The sequence below is a fragment of the Saimiri boliviensis genome, chromosome 13 (genome assembly GCF_048565385.1).
Source record: "Saimiri boliviensis isolate mSaiBol1 chromosome 13, mSaiBol1.pri, whole genome shotgun sequence".
NCBI classification, from domain to species: Eukaryota; Metazoa; Chordata; class Mammalia; order Primates; family Cebidae; genus Saimiri; species Saimiri boliviensis.
Genome location: NC_133461.1, coordinates 7,173,609 through 7,192,500, shown reverse-complemented (window position 1 = coordinate 7,192,500; position 18,892 = coordinate 7,173,609). Strand labels below are relative to the sequence as shown.

Sequence of the window (18,892 nt, the reverse complement as noted above, 5' to 3'; positions counted from 1 at the left end):
GGAAGTACATATTTTGTGGCTTATATTTTAATATAAAATGAGAAGAGTACCACACTTCATTTTTTAAATGGGTCCCTTCTCTATTTTTCTAAGTTAATGGTGATTTAATATTGTGCCTTTCAGATTCAGTTTTCTAAATATAAATTCATAAGACTGACTGAAAATATGTGTCTTTGAGGTATTCAAATCCATTCACTTATGGAAGAAGGTGGGTAAGTAATTATCGTAAATGTGAATACCAGCTAAAATTACAAAACTTTCTTGGCAATTTCAAAGCTTTTTTTTTTTTACAACTTTGTATCTAATCTTTGGCTACATTATCTCCAGAAAAATACCATCATTTTCCCCACTTATGGCAATTCACATAAACAAAAATAAGCATTTATAAAAATACTGAGTGAGTGTAGACAGAAGAGAAAAGGTAACTGAAATCATTACACTTATGGCTGCTATGTCTTAAAAAAAAAACTTTTAAGTTCAGGGTATATGTGTAAGTTTGTTGTCTTGGGTGTTTGTTTTACAAATTATTTCATCGCCCAAGTACTAAGCCTAGTACCCATTCATCATTTTTTCTGATCCTCTCCCTCCTCCCACCCTCCCTCAACAGAGAGGCCCCAGTGGTGTGTGAGTCCCCTCTGTATGTACACGTGTTCTCATGATATAGCAGAATTGGTCTTCTTTATAGTGACAATAGTTCGTACATGGATAATAGCCCTGGTATCAGGAATGAGCTTCTGCGATGAATGAAGAAATTTAACGACTGTAATTTTTCCACTCACTTAACAACACATGTTGATTACCAGTTATGTACCTTGTTATTTTGAAGAATACCTAGCTTGGTCAGTTCTGATGCCTGTCTCTGAGCACATATTCTAGAAATTAGCAATTCTCAATTACACATTCCTGATAGCATATCTGTGTTGGCGCTTCTTCCAGCATGATTCTTCTCTCTCTTACAGTGTATGGTGGTACGCTAAAAGCTATTAGGCAGTGTCTGACTCTGGTTCATTCCCACCTTACTAGCCCCTACATTTTTTGTTTTCCTATTTGGTCCTGTCTTAATAATCCCCCAGAAACTGATATTCAATCATTTGTGTCTGTGAAAGGTAAAGTCTATTCCTGAACTATCTAGTGCTATTGGGATCACCGAGACAAGATGATCAATCATTTTTGTTAGGAATACCTGAGCTGCAGGAACAGAAAACTAACACATAAGAGACATGCCACACCACCAGTGTAGGTACCCTGACCTCCACTGTGGTCCCACTGATCTCATATTGCTTGTGTGTGTGCATCAATTCTGTTTCAATCTTTTTTTTTTTTTTTGAGATGGAGTCTCACTCTGTGATACAGGCTGGAGTGCAGTGGTGTGATCTCAGTTCACTGCAACCTACACCTTCCAGATTCAAGCAATTCTCCTGCCTCAGCCTCCAGAGTAGCTGGGATTACAGGTGCCCACCACCATGTCTGGCTAATTTTTCTTGTGTGTATTTTTAGTAGAGATGTGATTACACCATGTTGGCCAGGCTGAGCTCGAACTCCTGACCTCCAGTGATCCACCTGCCTTGGCCTCCCGAAGTGTTGGGATTACACTTAGAATCACCATGTCCAGCCCAGTTCTAATGCTAACAGAAACCTTTTTCACTTGGTGTAGCCTTCTCTATTTTACAAATAAAGAAGGTAAGGGCTAGACATTATGGCTTATGCCTATAAGCCTGTCATTTTGGGAGGCTGAGGTGGGTGGATCACTTGAGGAGACCAGCCTGGGCAACATGGCAAGACCCCATCTCTACCAAAAAAACAAAAATTATCCAAGGGTGATGGTGTACACTTGTAATCCCAGCTACCAGGGAGGGTGAAGCATGAACATTGCTTGAACCCAGGAAGCAGACGTTGCAGTGAGCTGAGATTACACCATTATACTCCCACCTGACTGATAGAGTGAGACTGTCTCAAAAAAGAAAAAGAAACAAAAAAAAAAAAAAGGAAGTGAAATGCAGAGGATTCAAACAGATTTTTAAGGAGCATACAATAGTATAAAATAAAACTAAAATTTGATTTTCACTGCAGTATGTCACTTTTTTTATGTTGTAATCTTGCTTATGAAACTGCATTTACTGATACAACGGTCTGCTTGCTTGCTTACCCACCAGGATGCTATTACGTGAATTTATGCCAAATAATTATCTGTGACTGACACATAGGATTTGCTTTCCAGTATTGCTATTTCTGTGTCTACTTCATGATACGTGTTTTGGGGGTTACTTAGAAGCTCTGGCATTCAATGCTGTCCACCAGAGCTTTGGCATTCAATGTTGTTCATCATTTAATGATGAAGTATCATACAGACAGAGAGTCACTGGGTTCAGAAAGTCATATACTGTGGACAAGTTCAGAGAGAGGTTACTCTACATTGCTGCTCTTTATAGAAGATACTTTCATTTCATGTCGATCATAAAATGAAGTTTACACATGATTTAGGAAAAATGATTTATTTTTATAATGCATTATAGGATATATAAAATATCTTCCAATGCATGGTCATTTGATCCTCACATGCTATAAGGTGGAGAGAAGGTGCTAGAATACATATTTTTACCTGAGGAAACACAAAACTATGGGGTTAATATGAATAAGTATCAATTTCTTTCAGCAGTACATGCTATGTTGAATATTAACATGGTTATGCTGCACACTAGTGAAGAGTGTTGGTTGATTCTGTGGTTAGTTAGGTTAGTTTCAAAGCTTGACTCATCATTGTTTATTGTGTAATCTTAAAAAAAAGTTACTAAAACTCTCTTTGGTTTCCTCATCTGTACAATAAATAACAAATACCATTATTATTAATTATTCATAGAATTGCTAAGATAGCCAAGGAAAAAAAATTACATGTAAAACACTCAAAATGGTGTTTAGCATGTGTCACTCAGTATGTTCACTAGTCAACTTTAACCTTGAAACAACAAAGTATGGTAGAAATAAAATCCAGCCAAATATTCCTGGAGAGCTACCAATCTGCCAGACATTCTTTTCCATGTCTTGTTTCTACACTGTTTTGATTTTACTGTATTTCACTCCCATTCAATTTAGTAAATATACCTGTCAGAGGCATCTACTGAAAGTAGAAATCTTAAGCCCCTCTCTGCTAAGATATTAAAATATTCTCCTCTCAATAAACTATAAATTCCTTTGGATGGCATTCCATGCACTCAGAAATCATGATGTAAACTCAAACTTACTCTTTTAACTACACTTAGTATTACTCTTTCTGTCTATGCTCCAACCAATTTAAGCAAATGATCTTCCAAGACTACATCTGCTTTAGTTAGTCCAGGTGGAAATTTCTCCCTGCACTACCATTTGACAATTGTCTCAATCCACAAAGCCTCTCTTTATCTTCTTAAAAAGATGCCTATATTCTTGATTATAAAATTTCATGTTTCATAATTGTTTTATAAAACATGTTTTATAAAACATACCTAAAGTTCTTGATCATAAAACATCATGTCTATTGTATTATCTTAGCATTTGAATTTTTTTATCTTCCATGGGAGATGATGGAGGAGGTAACCTGGGATGTGTAATCGGTTTTTCAAGATGGGCAACATAGCGCATAATGTTGGGCTTAATTTTCCTTATACAGGTCCTGCAAGCAGTCTGCCTTCTACAAGGCTCTGTCATTGTGTTCCTTCCTAGACTCTTCCTTCATTTTACCCTCAAAGTATGTAGGAAGAAGATTGGGAGGCAGATTGTGCAGGTTCAACAAAGCCTAGCTATATTGATATCACACTCAATGGGGAAGTGAATAAAGAGTACAAATTTGATAATGTGATATAAAAAGAATGTTTTATTTTAAATAATTTATACATTATGTGTTCTGGTCATTTTTAAGTTTTGTGTCAGTATCTGTGACTATTAAGAGAGGGCACAAAAACAATTTTTCAAAGAACAAACCACTGTAAAATAGCATGCCTCAGAGGTTGGAAGGATGGGAGAAGTTGGGAACAAAAAAGAACATGTGGACTGCGCAGTAGTTACGGATAGAAAGGAGAAGTTTAACTCTATGATCATACTGTTTCAGGAATAAGAACATACTGCTTCTGGAAATCAACTCAAGCAAATACACAAGTCTAAAGCAGGTTGAGTTTATTTTTCCTACCTCTGAGGAACTAGAGGCATGTTAAGAGAGCTTTTACCTCTGTAAAAATACACAGGAAAGTACAGAACCAGAGGCTACGAGAAATTGATGAGTTTTTATAATTGTTGGACATCAGTCACCTACGGTTGTTATTTTTATTACCCTGTTTGATTTGTTTTGATGATATAATTCAGAGAAATTTGTTTTAATAACATGAAAACAAGTTTATTAATAAAATGAATCATGATAATTCTAAATTAACAAAGGGCCTCGGATTTATTTAATGGGATTTTGTATAAAAACATGTCTGGCTATTTTAACAATATATTTTTATTTTGTTACTTTATTAAACCTTTAAGATGGGCATGGGCAATATTACGTAAATGCTTAAGAGACTGATAGTTAACTCAAGACCTGTTTATTTTGTTGTTGGGTCTATTTTACAATTTCTTGCCTGGATCCTTTGTACTAGACTGTGACAGACAGAAATGAACCCACGGAGAAAAAAGTGCACAGAGGAAAATGGCACCAAAGCTAATTCTCCTTGGTGCAATTAGACAAACCCCTAACTCACTTTTCAGCACATATTTATTTAGAATTCAGAGATTTAAAAAATGTTTATTTGATTCCCTTCAGAGAGGGAATCTGACATGACTCATTTTCATCACAGAGATATACAAACTTCATAAGATGTTATTATTTCACTAACAAAACAACAGAAAATTAATTGCTATCATTTTAATAAAGGTAATAGGAACCAGGGTCATATTTTGTAATTTATTATGATATTCTGAGTTTGGGAAAAACCCATTCATGGAATTTTTTTTTAAAGGTGTAAAATTTGAGGAAGATCCAAACTAAGTTCCTAAGGGAAAAATACAGAAAAAACATGATACAGAAACTATGTGAATATCAAAGTTATGCCAATGACCCAAGTTACTGAACAGTGAGGATCATTACTTACGGAGTCATTACACTCACTAAAATAATTCTAGAGTAAAAGTAATGTGAAACAGAAAAGCCAGCATCACCACAATATGATTTATTCTCCATTAAAAGCCCAAAGATGCTGATCTTCAATTATGTGGATAATCACGTTTAGTTACAAAATCAAATTTGAGTTAATTATGGAAAATCAAACTCTACCTACGTGTATTTTGCAAGATAATGCTTAAAATTGATATATATATATAAACAGGTACAAAAGAAATCAGATTTCCAAACTAAAACCCTGAAATTAGGCAACCACAATACATTTGGACAGAGTTACAAAGCTTAATGGGGCTTCATAAGCATGACATGTGAGTATATGCCACCATGATTTGGAAAAGTGAATTAAAACTTGAAAAAATAAAATGAAAAAGAATAGCTTTATCAAATTAACAAAGAAGGCTAACTTAATACATCATCTGAAGCCAGCTTATTGAATCAGTAAAGCACTTGGGTTGGTAATTTGAATTCACTTTATCAAAAAATATCATCATTTATTAAAACAACATGACTTAAAAGTCCTGAAACATCTCATTCCTCATCTATGCCTGTCACCACCTTTAGAATTTAGGCCAAAGGTTGCGTTCAGGTGATAAGCTACTACATAGTTTTTAGTATATTCACATATCTCAATTCTGGCTGATAAAAAAGCACCCCCAGGGCCCTCCAGAGACCATCTCCTAGCTCTGCTAGAATCCTGTACTCCCAAAATCCAGCATCTGGAGTGAATGCCAGAAGCAGAGGAAACCTGCAGACCCTGCCCAGTCACTGACATTATCTTGTTTAACGATTAGTCTTGTTTTATGATTATCTTGTTTTATGATTAGTACATTGAATAATTTTAGAGTTATCACTGAGGAGGCCTGTTCTTCATTTAAAATATTTTTCCCATGAAGCTGTTGTGTATTAAACATGTGTGAGCTATTCATATTTATTATTATACTCTAATTTGGTGGATTTTTTTTTAAGTCTCCATTAGTAGATTTCTGGTGGAAATATCTTTTAAGCAGGTAGTCAGTGTTCTGTATATTTAGGAGAAACTGGAGGGGTGTGAACATATTGGACAGATATAGAGCAAATGTATAATAAACCTAACTTATTTCATTCAGATATTTCATTCAGATATAGAGCAAATGTATAGTTCACCTAACTTATTTCACTATTTTTATTGCTATTATGCATAAAGTCTTGAAAGGTGTATCATACTTTTGAGATTATAATTCAAAGGAAAAGGAGTCTTCTGAAGATTTCTAAATAGAGAAAGCAATATAAGATATAATTAATCATTTTTAAAAAATCTTCGGTGCATTAACTTTGAATTAAAGGGCAAAAAAAAAAGAAAACACAAAACACCATGCTAATAAATAAACCAGTCAAGCCAAATAAAAAGGATAGATTTTATCACAAGAAATATGTATAAAATATGTAGCATAACAATGAAAAATAATCTTTATTTGTCATGATCAATATCTTTTCCGTAGTCCCCAGCTTATCAAATACATTGAAGTGATTGTGTAACTCGACATTTTTTCAACAGAGTGTTTATAATAGCTAGGATAATTATTTGATGTTTCTATTTTGAAATTTTATTTTATTTTCTGTTTAATTATTTTGCGACATGTATGACATTGAATTCCTAATAGGGATGTGTGACAGTAATTCATCTATTTAGTTTGCAAAGCCTGCTTGAATTGCAAAGTTCAAATTTTAGTAGACCAGATTGCTCTGTTAGAGGGTGGAAAGAACTCTTTCAACCTGTAGAATTCAGTAGTTTTGAAAAAGTTGGTAAGCATATATACTGATAGAATTCTTATTTTTAAAATTCATTTTGTAAGATTATACATTAAATACTTTTAAAAATAACTGCTCACTAAATCAAATATTACAGAATGTGTAAATAATAGCAATAAAATATATTTTAGGATTTTACTTTATGTTAAACACATCATAATCACTAAGCTTTCAGGTGTATTGTGTGTCTGAGAAGAAGAATAAGTCATAATGGTGTAATTTAGTTCATAAAGGGGCCTGTGATTTTAAAGCAGTAAAAAAAAAAAAAAAAATAGACTTTCCTATTCCGAAAGAACACATTCCCCTAAACTTTTAGAAGCCAAATATTTGGGGAAGTAAACCTCAGTACTGAAGGATATCCTGTACCCTAAAAGGTGGAAAGAGTTGATACAAAATGTGTATTTATGTAAGTCAGTTTTTTATCACTCTAATGGAATAAAACATTTCTCTTAACTCAAATTAGGAAATTATTATACATTTTATATATATTTATATAAAAAGTCATAAGTAGCAAGCATATGACATAAAGAAATGGAAGAGTAACAACAGTATTTGACAATGCATGCTTTTTACAATGTGTCTAACAAAAAGGATATTTTCCCAGCTCAAATATCCAGTACTGACATGCAGGGTGTTTTCTCAAACTGTCAATTTGGTCATATTGCTAAGTGCTTAATCAAAAACATTTCTACTGTAGAGTATGAATGGTAAAATACCTGATTTCAAAAAGGATTTCTGAAACTCAGTACCTTCTTAATATAAACAAAAAGGAAAAACCGGGGATATATAGGAAAGACCAAAAAATGAAATTTTTTATTGCAATCTAGTAATTTTACTCGTTACTTTTTGCTGCATTTAATCAGAATATCATAATAGGTGTGTATAGTCCATAACCTCTAGCTGGTGATTCCATGGTCCACAGTCACTTTTCACTGTAGCATGTTCAAAACCATTCAGGAACGCACTATTCTCAAGCAGTCTATATAATGAAAACAATGTACATGTAACACAAGGTTCATCCAAATTTGTGTTTTTTTCCCACATATCACACAATGTACAATTATATAACAAAGACATAAAACAACATAGAAACAAAAGTGAAACTGACAATAAAAATAAAGTTGGGATAGTCTTAATCGGGAACTAATTTCTTCTTCAAGTTTCCAGTAAATCTCAAAATGTATTTAAAAACTAAGGAGCACTTGGTGGCCAGCAACCAAATTACGAAATGAACATATCATTGTGCAGCGGGGATGTCTTGCCGAAGGAATAACAAATGTCTGTAATTCTTAAGTTTGGATAAAGGCAGTGGAATGAATTTAGAAATATGTCCACTTTTCACAATTCACTATAGAATTTTCTTTTCACAGTCCCCATGTTTGTATAAATAGTTCTTCTCTGAAAATAAAAAACAGTTAAAACATTTTCTCCCAATGAAAAATGCATACAAATACACCAATTTATTAAGGTAATATAGAGCATGGAAATGCATTCACCTAGTTCAAGAATAGTTGATAGGCTTGAGGAGTTTAGAAGAGATTAGCTGTCAAGCAAATTCAATTGGAGACAAATTAGGCTAATATAGATATAGACTATCAAGTGCAAAAAGTAAAGCCATTGTGATATCTGATGACAAAATCGATGTACACATGGACAATTGGTGTTAATGAAACCTTTTGCATCCAAATTTTATAGTATAAAATTTGACATAACATGCTGCATTTAATTTTGATGAGATGAGCTACATATTCATGCAAAAAAAGAGTGCATAAATTGTGTAAGTACCAAAAATATTTAGTGTATAAATTTAGAGTAGAATGTTGCCAAATTACATAAAGAAAGTAGTTACCAGTTTTAAATATTAACTTCGGCTATACTGAGACTGAATACTCTATTCTATTTTCTTAGTTTGAAAACCTTGGGTTTCTTCTAGTATTTCTTTGGAGAAAGTTCCTCAATGGTAGTATCTTTACCTTAAAACATGTAAAATGTAGATTATTAATTTGATATCTTTCTAAATTATATTTCAGTACAATGCCTGATGGTAAGAAAACTGACATTTGTTTTAAAGGTATGTATCTTGAGAATCATCTCTCCTATAAACACTGAACCTATCGTATTTCTAATAATGAAATGTCATGAAACACATATCTCAAGAAATAATGGATAAATAGCACATTCCCTAAAAAAACTACAAGACAGTTGTAACAAAACAGAATACGACAAAGTAGGAGAAGGAACCAAGGGCATTTGCTTACCTTGAATTGTCTTTTTAGACCCTAGTTGTGTTGTATTCAGATTCATGTTTGCTTAGAGACCCAATGAGGCAGAACCTGGAATGTTATGGCTATTTCACTCAACAAAGTACTATTTGCACAAAAAATATATGTATACAAATATTTACTTAAAAGCATTTTTAAAATTCAGAAAACTGTGGAAATAGACTTACGTCAGCATGCAAAACACATCAAATCAACTAAAGTATTTTAGGTTTTAAGGATGTGTAATGAATGGAGAAAGTATGTCACAATATATAAAATAAACTAAATGCTAGTAAACATGCAAAAACAAAATATAAGTTGATTCTGAATTTAAAATAATATTTCCTAAATTAAAATTTTTTTACTCAAAACTTTCACTCATTTTAAGGCTAATATTACAACACAGAAAATATTGTATTTATAGTAAAAGGAAAATAAATCAAATATTTCGACTATTTCTCACAATATTTAGGTGTAAAAGATGAGTATATCATACTATGCTATGCAATTCCTAATATAAATATTATGTAACATTTGAAAGAAAAGAATTTTTGTGTTTCTACCAAAAATAAATACATTATATTGAAAAATATGTTATTTTGGGATTAAAATTGTTTATCAAGATGGGTGAGCCATCTTGGTAAGGCAATTGCTTCCAAATATCATTTCATATCTCAAAATATATAAATATTGATGAGAGCAACATTAGTGATCACATGGAAGCAAGTGTACAATATAAATCTGTATTATAAATTAAAAGCCATAATTTAATAAATGTGTATATGTTTAGAAATAAAGTATCTTTGGTCTCTGTGTACATGTGTGTTCACACAAATATACATACCATGCACATATATATGAGGTTTAGGAAGAATATGGATAGCAGTAAGGAAAAAAGAAGAGGAAAATATTGGAAAACTATGGTTTAAATCATTAATTAAAGGGAAACTGAAATATGAAGACAAAAGAGAAGACAACATTCTGGAAGCATTTCAGTCCTCAGGTTATAGTTGTCATCAAAAAATCGATTGATACTGACCGCTGGACGGCTTTATCGTGTCTGGACAGCCTGTGACTGGTGGTCGGCACCTCTTCGATTTCATCTATGTCACAGGCATCTGCAGCATCTTGCGAGTAGTTGTGTTTCATGACGAGGATATTTCTTCTGTTCATGGGTGGGATGAGGGGTTTTCCTGGCTGTGTGGGCATCTCTGTCAAGATAGAAGCATCTCTTGTGCTGAGGTTACTGCGGCTGCCTTTAGTGCTGGACAGCTGTGATCCACAGTGATGGTCATGAATGCATTTGGAAGATGACCTCCGCAGTTTATGGTAATTTTCAAAGTCATCTGCCACATCGGCAAAGTCAGCTGTAGCTCCCGTCCCTCTGAGAGTACATAACTCATAATGAGGAGGTTCAAATACCTCCTGGAAAACTGTCTGGTCAAAGTCTGATTTCCTTTGGACATATTTTTTTCGAGGCTGTTTGATCTGTACAATGACAGAGATGATAATGAGGATGATCACGATGCAGGAAGTCACGCCAATGACAGTCCCACTGGTGTTGGTCAGCTGGTCCAGCAGGCTGGTTTTCCTCTTCTCTGTAGGTTGGAGAGAGTGAAAACAACAAACGGACAAAACAAGAAGCAACACATCAAACATTAACATGACAGTCAAAATGTGTATTAAAAACGTAAAACAAGCTGAGCACATAATTTTTACAGGCTTGTCATAGCTTAAGAAAATATTTGAAATTAAACGCAGGGTCTCATTTTTCACAAAAAAAAAATCCACTGACCAGCCTTACAAATAGTTCCCTCCATCCAGTGCTCAGCATTTCAGCTTAAAACACACACACACACACACACACACACACACACACACACAATCAATCAATCTATGAAATAACAACAATATTCTGATGCAAAGGATAATTCAATTCAATCTGAAGACACACACTTTTGGAACGATGGCATGGACTTTTTCCCAAATGAAATAATCACAATTGGTAAATAAATTATTTTAAAAACTCAACCAATTAAAGCCTGGTTTAATGAAACTCAGGAAATTGTCCAAATGATGTACATCAAGTGGAAATAAATTTATACAAATCAATCTATTAAATGTCCTTAGGAACAGTGAGAGTCTGTGGCATTTGAGCCTTGACTTGCTTCCTCCACTCTTGATTCACCATGATGGGAGCCCTATCCAGGGAGCTATGGATAAGAATACAGGGCACCCTCTCTCTGCCACTCCCAGTTAAGGGAGTTATGGCATCTCTTCAGGAGGGCTATTTAATAAGCTACCATTATTTCTCAGTGCTCAACCAGATCCATGTTGGATATGCTCTTTTCCAGCCTGAGTGGCTGAGATGTATGGGGTTCCCAAGGTTCCTCCTCTCAGCCTCCACTTGGAGGGCAGGAGCTCAACACCAGGTGTCTCAAGTGGAGAATGCCAGGACTGGATCATGCTTACCCAAGTTCACTGATACAGAAGAACTGCTGGAGTGGCAAGCTGACAAGACTACATGGTAGCAACCATATCCAAGAGCTCTGCGCAGAGCTGCATAAACAGACCTGCACCTCTATTCCTGCCCCCATCCAGAACACTAGTGGTGAAGTTGTGCCCAGAAACAGAGTCAGGCTACAAGTACAGAAAACATTAGAGCTTCCCCTAAATAAAGTTAATTTGAAATGGTGTGTGGAGAAGCTCAAGCCTAAAGATAATTTCAAAAACTATGGAGATGTTTTGGTACGCAATTAAAAGGCAGTTAGTGCATTAAGAGCAATAAGACAAACCTTAGAACATCTAGAAGTTTAACAGAACAAGCTAGGAGAGTAACAGCTAATGAGAGTCCTCCTGGGTTATAACAACTCACAAAGGCTAGACTCAAGTATTACCTTTGCGATTAATTAAATTTAATTGACCAGACTGTAAAACAATTTATGATCTTGGGCATTGCTGAAATCAGTAGAACCATCAGTCGGCAATCGATGGAGACTAACAACTGGCTGCAATACCAACAGAGGTGATAGCTAAATAGAGAGAACAGGAAATGAGGCCCAGAGAGCCCTGCTAAAACCATGCTGCCCAAGGGTGATAGTGCAAAGCTCAAGGCAGTGGCCTCTGTGGTGCAACATTAGAAACTTCACTGAAATGGTCCAGCCAAGTCTACATTTAGAACAAACAAGAAAACTACAGACTGAGTATCCAAAGATGCTACAAATATAACACGTGATTTTCAACAAATCATAGTAAGGCATGTAAAGAAACAGGAAAGTGAAGTGTATAAATAGGGGGGAAAAACAGGCAATGAAAGGACCCTTGGGGGAGCCAGATATCAGAGGTAGCAGACAAAGACTTCCAAGCAGCTATAATCAACATATCTAAGGAACTATGATTGAAGAAGCTAACGAAGATGCTCATCAAATAGAAAATATTAATAAAGAAATATAAATCATACAAAAATGGAAAGTCTGGAATTGAACAGTGCAATTACTAATATGATAATATTCTGGAGCCTCAACAGTGCATTTCAGCTGGAAGAAGAAAGTGTCAGCTCACTTTATAAAGATAGAGGAATGAGAATAGTGCAATAGGAAAATGAGTTTAAGACAAGAATGCAGAACTATAACAGAGCCTCAGAAAAAAGAAATGTGGCAAATCGACAAATCGACAAGCACACTAACATAATGTAATGGGAGTATACGAAACAAAGTGAGATGGAAAGTAACAGGAACAACAACAGCAACAACGACAACAACGCAAGCCAGAAGAGCTAAAGCTTCCCAAACTTAATTAGAAAACTCACATTCCAACTTCAACAAACCCCAAGCAAGAGAAATGCAAAGGTATCCACGCAAAGACATATGACTCTAAAAATGTTTTTTAAAAAAATCTTGAAAGCAACAGAGAAAAAAAAGAAAAGAAAAGAAAACAAAACAAAACACCTCATCATAGAAAGAAGCCCCAGTTAGATTAACAGCCGAGTTATCCTCAGTGGAGGCCAGAAAGCAACAGGATGACACATTCAGTGCTGAAGCAAAAGCAAAGCAAAACAAAATCAAACAACAACTAACAAAAAACGCAACAGAAACCTGTCAACCCAGAACCCACTATCCAGCAAACCTACCGTCAAAAATGAAATAGACATTTTAAGAGAGACAAAAATGAAGATAATTCAAAGATAATAGAGTTTCCTTAAAATAAATACTGAAGAGAGTTCATATTGAATACAAGTGACCTCAGACAGTAACTCAAATCCATATGAAAAACTTGAACAACTAATAAATTAAACAGGAAAGTAAATATGGTCTACAACAGTGCTTATGAAAAGAATTGCAAAGGACAGTCGAGGGGCATCTTTCTTCTGCAGTCTTCACTTAACTTTTTTTTAAAAAGCAATGTTCTGTGTATATAATCATAAGGGTGGACTATAACTTACGTAAGTGCAATATACATAGTGACACTATGGTATAAACAAGGTGGGAGCAAAACTGTTACTGGGTAAGGAAATGACAGCAGGGTAAAAAAATCTGCATAAACAAATGAAAACCAGAAACAGTAAATAAGAAGGATAGTATGAAACAATTACACTAACATATACTTGCTGTCCTTTCTTTTCCCAACCACTCTAAAAGACAGTTGTATAAAGTAATAATTATTGCAATGTATTTTTTGTTGGGTTTGTAATATTTAAAATGTAATATGTACAAATATAATTGGAAAAAGAGAGAATAGAACTATATAGGAAAAATGTTTCCATTCTCACTTTAATCAAGTTAGTATAAATCTAAAATACATTATGAGAAGTTAAGTCATATGTTATAAGTCCTAAAGCAACTAAGAAAGTAAGTAAAAACAAATTCATTAACAATTGTAAAAGAATTAAAATATTGCAGTAGAATATACTAACTTAATGTAAAAGAAAGCAATAAAGAAAGAAAACAGAAAAAAAAATACATGAGACATTTAGAAACAAAAAGGATAATGGAATAGGTAAGTCCAACTACATCAAAGATAATACTAAATGTGAATATATAAAACAACCCAATGAAAAGGCAGAGATTCTTAGACCGGATAAAAGATAAGAGACAAATATGCACGGTCTACAGAAGAAACACCTTACAGTCACACATACAGATAGTCTGAAAGTAAAAGGGTGGAAAAGAATGGAACGCAAATCGTAAGAAAGGTGGAGTAGCTATACTAATGTTAGGCAAAATAAAACTTAAGAAAAAAATTGCGCTAAATCTACAAGATTGTTTTTTAGTGAAAAAAAGGTCATGAGGAAGATATAACAATTACACACATAGATGAGTTTAGCGACCAAGCTTGAAATCACATGAAATAAAAATTTTACAGAAGTGAAGAAAGTAGTAGACAATTCAACGATGGTAGCTGAAGCATTTAATACATACTTTCAATAACGCATAAAACACAGCAGAGAATCAAAAGGCAAACAGAAGGTTTGAACAATGCTGTAAACCTAATGTACACAACAGGCATCTACAGAACACACTATCCAACAATAGCAAATACGTATTCTTTTCAAGGGTACATGGAACAAAGTTTAGGCTGCACCACATGCTTGTCATTGATATAACCTCCATAAATTAGAAATGACTACAATAATAAAAAATTTTTCTCCTATCACAGGAAAATGAATTAAAAGTTAGAAGAATCATTTTTCTTTCTGAAAAAAAATATGGCGTTTCATAATGCACATCCACTCATATTTGTTGATTGTCATCACATGTCAAATATTTCTTACATATATGGAAACAAATTTACAGAGGACAAAGAAAGCCAATGGTGACTACTAATTATTAACAGGTATGCAATAAGATTACTCAGAAAGTAATTTCTAATCCATTCAGAAGTAGACATGAAAGTAATCAAAAACATCCCAACATCAAAATAGTTGATAGTGTAACTGTCTTTCTTACTGACTGTATGAAACATTGAATACTGTGGTATTATTTTTCTACTTCTTTGCACAGAAGGTGTTTTAGTAGATAATACTGGACCTAAGCATGAAAGAGTTATTTGCCTATCTTCTTTTGCCAATTGTTTAATATTGGATCTCAGTAAAAGGCTTTAACATGGCAGTTTAATCTTAACTAAAACATGCAATATCCATCATCTAGCCAAGGATCCCTGTCTACATAAACAAGCATTTATGTACAGACAAGGGAGGGAGGCAAGGGCACTGGAAGCTATATTAACTGGAAAGAAGAGCATTTTCATAGCAAAACTGAAGCGGAGTGAAGTAGCTGGAAGTATTTGAAAGTACAAATGCTCCTTCGATATATTTTATCTCTACAATATGTACATAAAGTCCAATGAAGTCAAACTGGAATGAATGAGAGGTGCAACCAAAAACAGATGGTATCACAAGTGAGAGGAAAGTAGTGTGCTCCCCTGAAAGCTCCCGTTTTCTTTTCATAGCTTTACAGGCTCTAATCAGGCAATGTCTTTAATGAGAATTCAAGTGCTAAGGATAGTCCATGAATAAAGAAACATCTGAACACAACATGAGTAAAGGCTAAGAAAAATGCTTCCAAATTGATTATAAGACATATGCAGAGCTCATAAAAGGCACTAGATACTCTTAAAGACTGTATGATGTATATAAACTTCTACCTCACTCCACAGGGAGGAAATGTTTTCAAATTTCAGGGACTCATCATTACCTTTACAGTGATTTTCATCCCAAGGATACACACAGTTTTGGAGTCCATTGCAGACCAAAGTATTATTAATACACATGTTACTATGGCAGAAGAATGTATTTCCTTCACAAGGAGCTAAAAACAAGAACAAGACAAAGGAAGAAAGTTATAACTGTTCAGTGCTAAATCACTCATATTACACATCTAGAAATAAAAAGATTAGACTGATAATTTGCCACAAACTGAGATAAATGATCTGCCATGGGATTTCAAAATGGTGTGGTAGTGGTAATTATTTCTTGTGTTACTAAAAGTGCTGGCATTCCTCTAGAGAGACTCAGTTTAAAAAACTGCCGTAGAGTATCATATTTTCCAACACTAAAATGAGGTACAATATCCACGTTTTTTAAGTAGGCATATTTATTTAGCAAACCTGAAGTATCTACCACGTGCATAAATTATACTTCATACAGAAATTAAGGCTGTATACATGTAGCTTTATTGTGCAAAAACACTTAATTGAAATATTAAAATAATTTTGAAAAATATATGCTTAACCAAACGCTAACGAAATACGCCAATGCAAACCCCGTGACATTACTTAAGAATAGAAAAATGCCATGGAAATTGAAAATCATCAAAAAATTAATCCTGAACATAAAAAGCTATGCTTAACACATTTAATATACATATGGTGATAAAATTAGCTTACTATCCATGTATTTCAGACATTCTAGTGATGTGATGTACAATGATCATCATCTCCAGATTACAAGGCACAGTGAGGGGACTGGGAGGTGAAATAAGAATTTCAAGGTATAAAATATGGCAAAATAATAATGAGAAAAATGTGAGTTTAATATAGCAATGTAAAATGTTAGGTATGATTTCAATATTAGGAAAAATGCATTTGTTTCTTTACTACAGTGACAGAATAGTTTAAGTGATCAGTCTCTACAGCAATATTGCATTGTGGATTACGGCGTACAGAAAGTGCTCTTAAAGCTAACTTGTTTTTACCTTTGTATTCACTTCACATATCAGATAAAATGCAATTTGAGTGTTTCTTTTTTCAACAATGGGTCTACAATCCTTTTAAGGATAGGCATTCTAGCAAAATCTGCACACGAAACTCATTAACTTTCAGTAAGTAGTCGATGAAGATTTATTAATAATCAGTAATATTTAGCCACTGCAGTCATGTTATAATGAGTTTTTTTTCACTTTCAAAACTGTATACCACAAACGTTTTAGAAAGTTAGCTTCTTTACTAATCAAAACTATCAAAACAGTACTTTGCAACTTGATATACTTAAGGCAACTTTCTATATTTTAATACTCCCAGAGAAAATCTTAAAAAAAAAAAAACACTCAAATTCTGAAATCGAGAAGTAAGACAAACACATAACTAATTCAAGCAAAGTGATTCTTCCTGGTTCTTCATCCCTACCTCCTCCTCAACCCAAAAGAGTTTCCTCTTTGTTCATTTCGACTTCACCTTCCTGGTTAAAGAGTAAAAAGTATGTAACAGTAATTTTGAAAATTGAAAATTAGAGTAGAAAACATGTAGCAGTCATTTTGGAAAAAAAGTATCATACTCAAAATTTTATTGTGCTACTGACTTGTTAAGTACTGTTCTGCATAAACCTTTCACAAGGTAAAATTTAATAATCCAATATATTATTGCAAAGACCTGCTGCTTAGTAATCAATTAAATTTGAATTTCTGTAGCCTATCGTAATGGCTTTTGCAGAACTGATAAAGTCTGTTAAGCAGATAGTGAATGTGGTCAAAATTTGCACACTGTGTATAAAGGAGATTTTTGCAAATTTTATATTAGAATGGCTGCAAAACGCTTTTGTAAAAATGCTTAAAATACTTATTACCTAATAAATTGCAGTAGTTTTGAAAGTACAATTACCCACCAAGTGAGAAATACCATTAAAAAGAAGATAAATATTTACTGACCTTCTATAATGAGTAGGAAAAATTATTACAATTATTATTCAATAGGATGGGATAGTTTAAAAATTTAAACAAAATAAAAATAACATTGCATTCTGGTGAGTGAAGTGCAATATCATGTTGGTAAGAGCACTGAAATTTGAATTCCAAATAATCCAAATGTGATTGTGTTTATTTCTGCTGCTTAGTAGTTGTGAAACTATCAATGTTCAGGATCCATTATTAAATATTAATGGTTTTATCAAGAATGCAATAGATAACCTAGGGATGTCAATAAATCAAATTTTAACATGCTTTCTTGCATTAAATAATTATGCAAATATGCCAGTTAATTAGGAGTTAGCCTCTCTTTTGTTTATGGTGTTTTCTGCGGGTTTTTTTTTTTTTTTTTTTTTTTTGGTATTATTCAAGGTATTTCTCTATGCATTTTCTTCCCTACTTTTGCTAATAGTTACAGAATTGCTGTGGAAAGGAAAAATAAAAACAAGCAAATCCTGACATGGTTAAGAAGCAATGTATAGGCCGGGTGTGGTGGCTCACACCTGTAATCTCAGCACTTTGGGAGGCTGAAGTGGGTTTATCACCTGAGGCCAGGAGTTTAGGACCATCTTGGCCAACATGGTGAAACCTGTCTGTACTAAAAATATAGAAATTAGCTGGGCATGGTGGCGCACAACTGTAATTCCAGCTACTCGGAAGGCTGAGGAAAGAGAATCACTTGAACCTGGGAGGCGGAGGTTGCAGTAAGCCAGAAATTGTGCCACTGCACTCCAGCCTGGGTGACAGAGTAAGACCCTGTCTCAAAAAAAAAGAAAAAAGAAAAAAAAAAAAGAAAGAAAGAAAAAAGTAGCAATGTGTAAAATTTTACCTACCCTGGACAAAAATAAATTTTGTTTTATAGACATCCAAAATTTAGCATTATATTGGGGCTCTGAGTTTCCTCTATATTGTTTGTCTAATTATTTCTCTCATATATGCCATCATACATTAAAGATTCTCATTTACCTTCTGGTTAAGAACTACAATGGCACTGCCTGCAGACCAGATCAAGCCTACGTTTGTATTGCTCTTTCAAA

At 33.9% G+C, this 18,892-nt stretch overlaps 1 protein-coding gene across 6 annotated transcripts in view; it reads right to left on the bottom strand.

The window, feature by feature from the left end:
• Positions 1 to 6,554: 6,554 nt before the first annotated feature.
• Positions 6,555 to 18,892, bottom strand: part of NETO1 (neuropilin and tolloid like 1) — a 114,244-nt gene continuing 101,906 nt past the window's right edge. The window contains exons 8-12 of one of the 6 annotated variants that reach the window (XR_012513059.1): positions 15,873 to 15,986; positions 10,220 to 10,778; positions 9,178 to 9,252; positions 8,416 to 8,462; positions 6,555 to 8,317 (exon numbers count right to left, since the gene is read on the bottom strand). Coding sequence is in view for 4 of the 6 variants with exons in the window: in XM_010336725.3 (XP_010335027.1) it covers positions 9,192 to 9,252; positions 10,220 to 10,778; positions 15,873 to 15,986 (734 nt within the window). In the remaining 2 variants the exon portion in view is untranslated. Of the gene's footprint in view, positions 9,253 to 10,219; positions 10,779 to 15,872; positions 15,987 to 18,892 lie in introns of all 6 variants that reach the window. The other 5 variants (XR_012513058.1, XM_010336725.3, XM_003925994.4 and 2 more) reach the window with 5 other exon arrangements.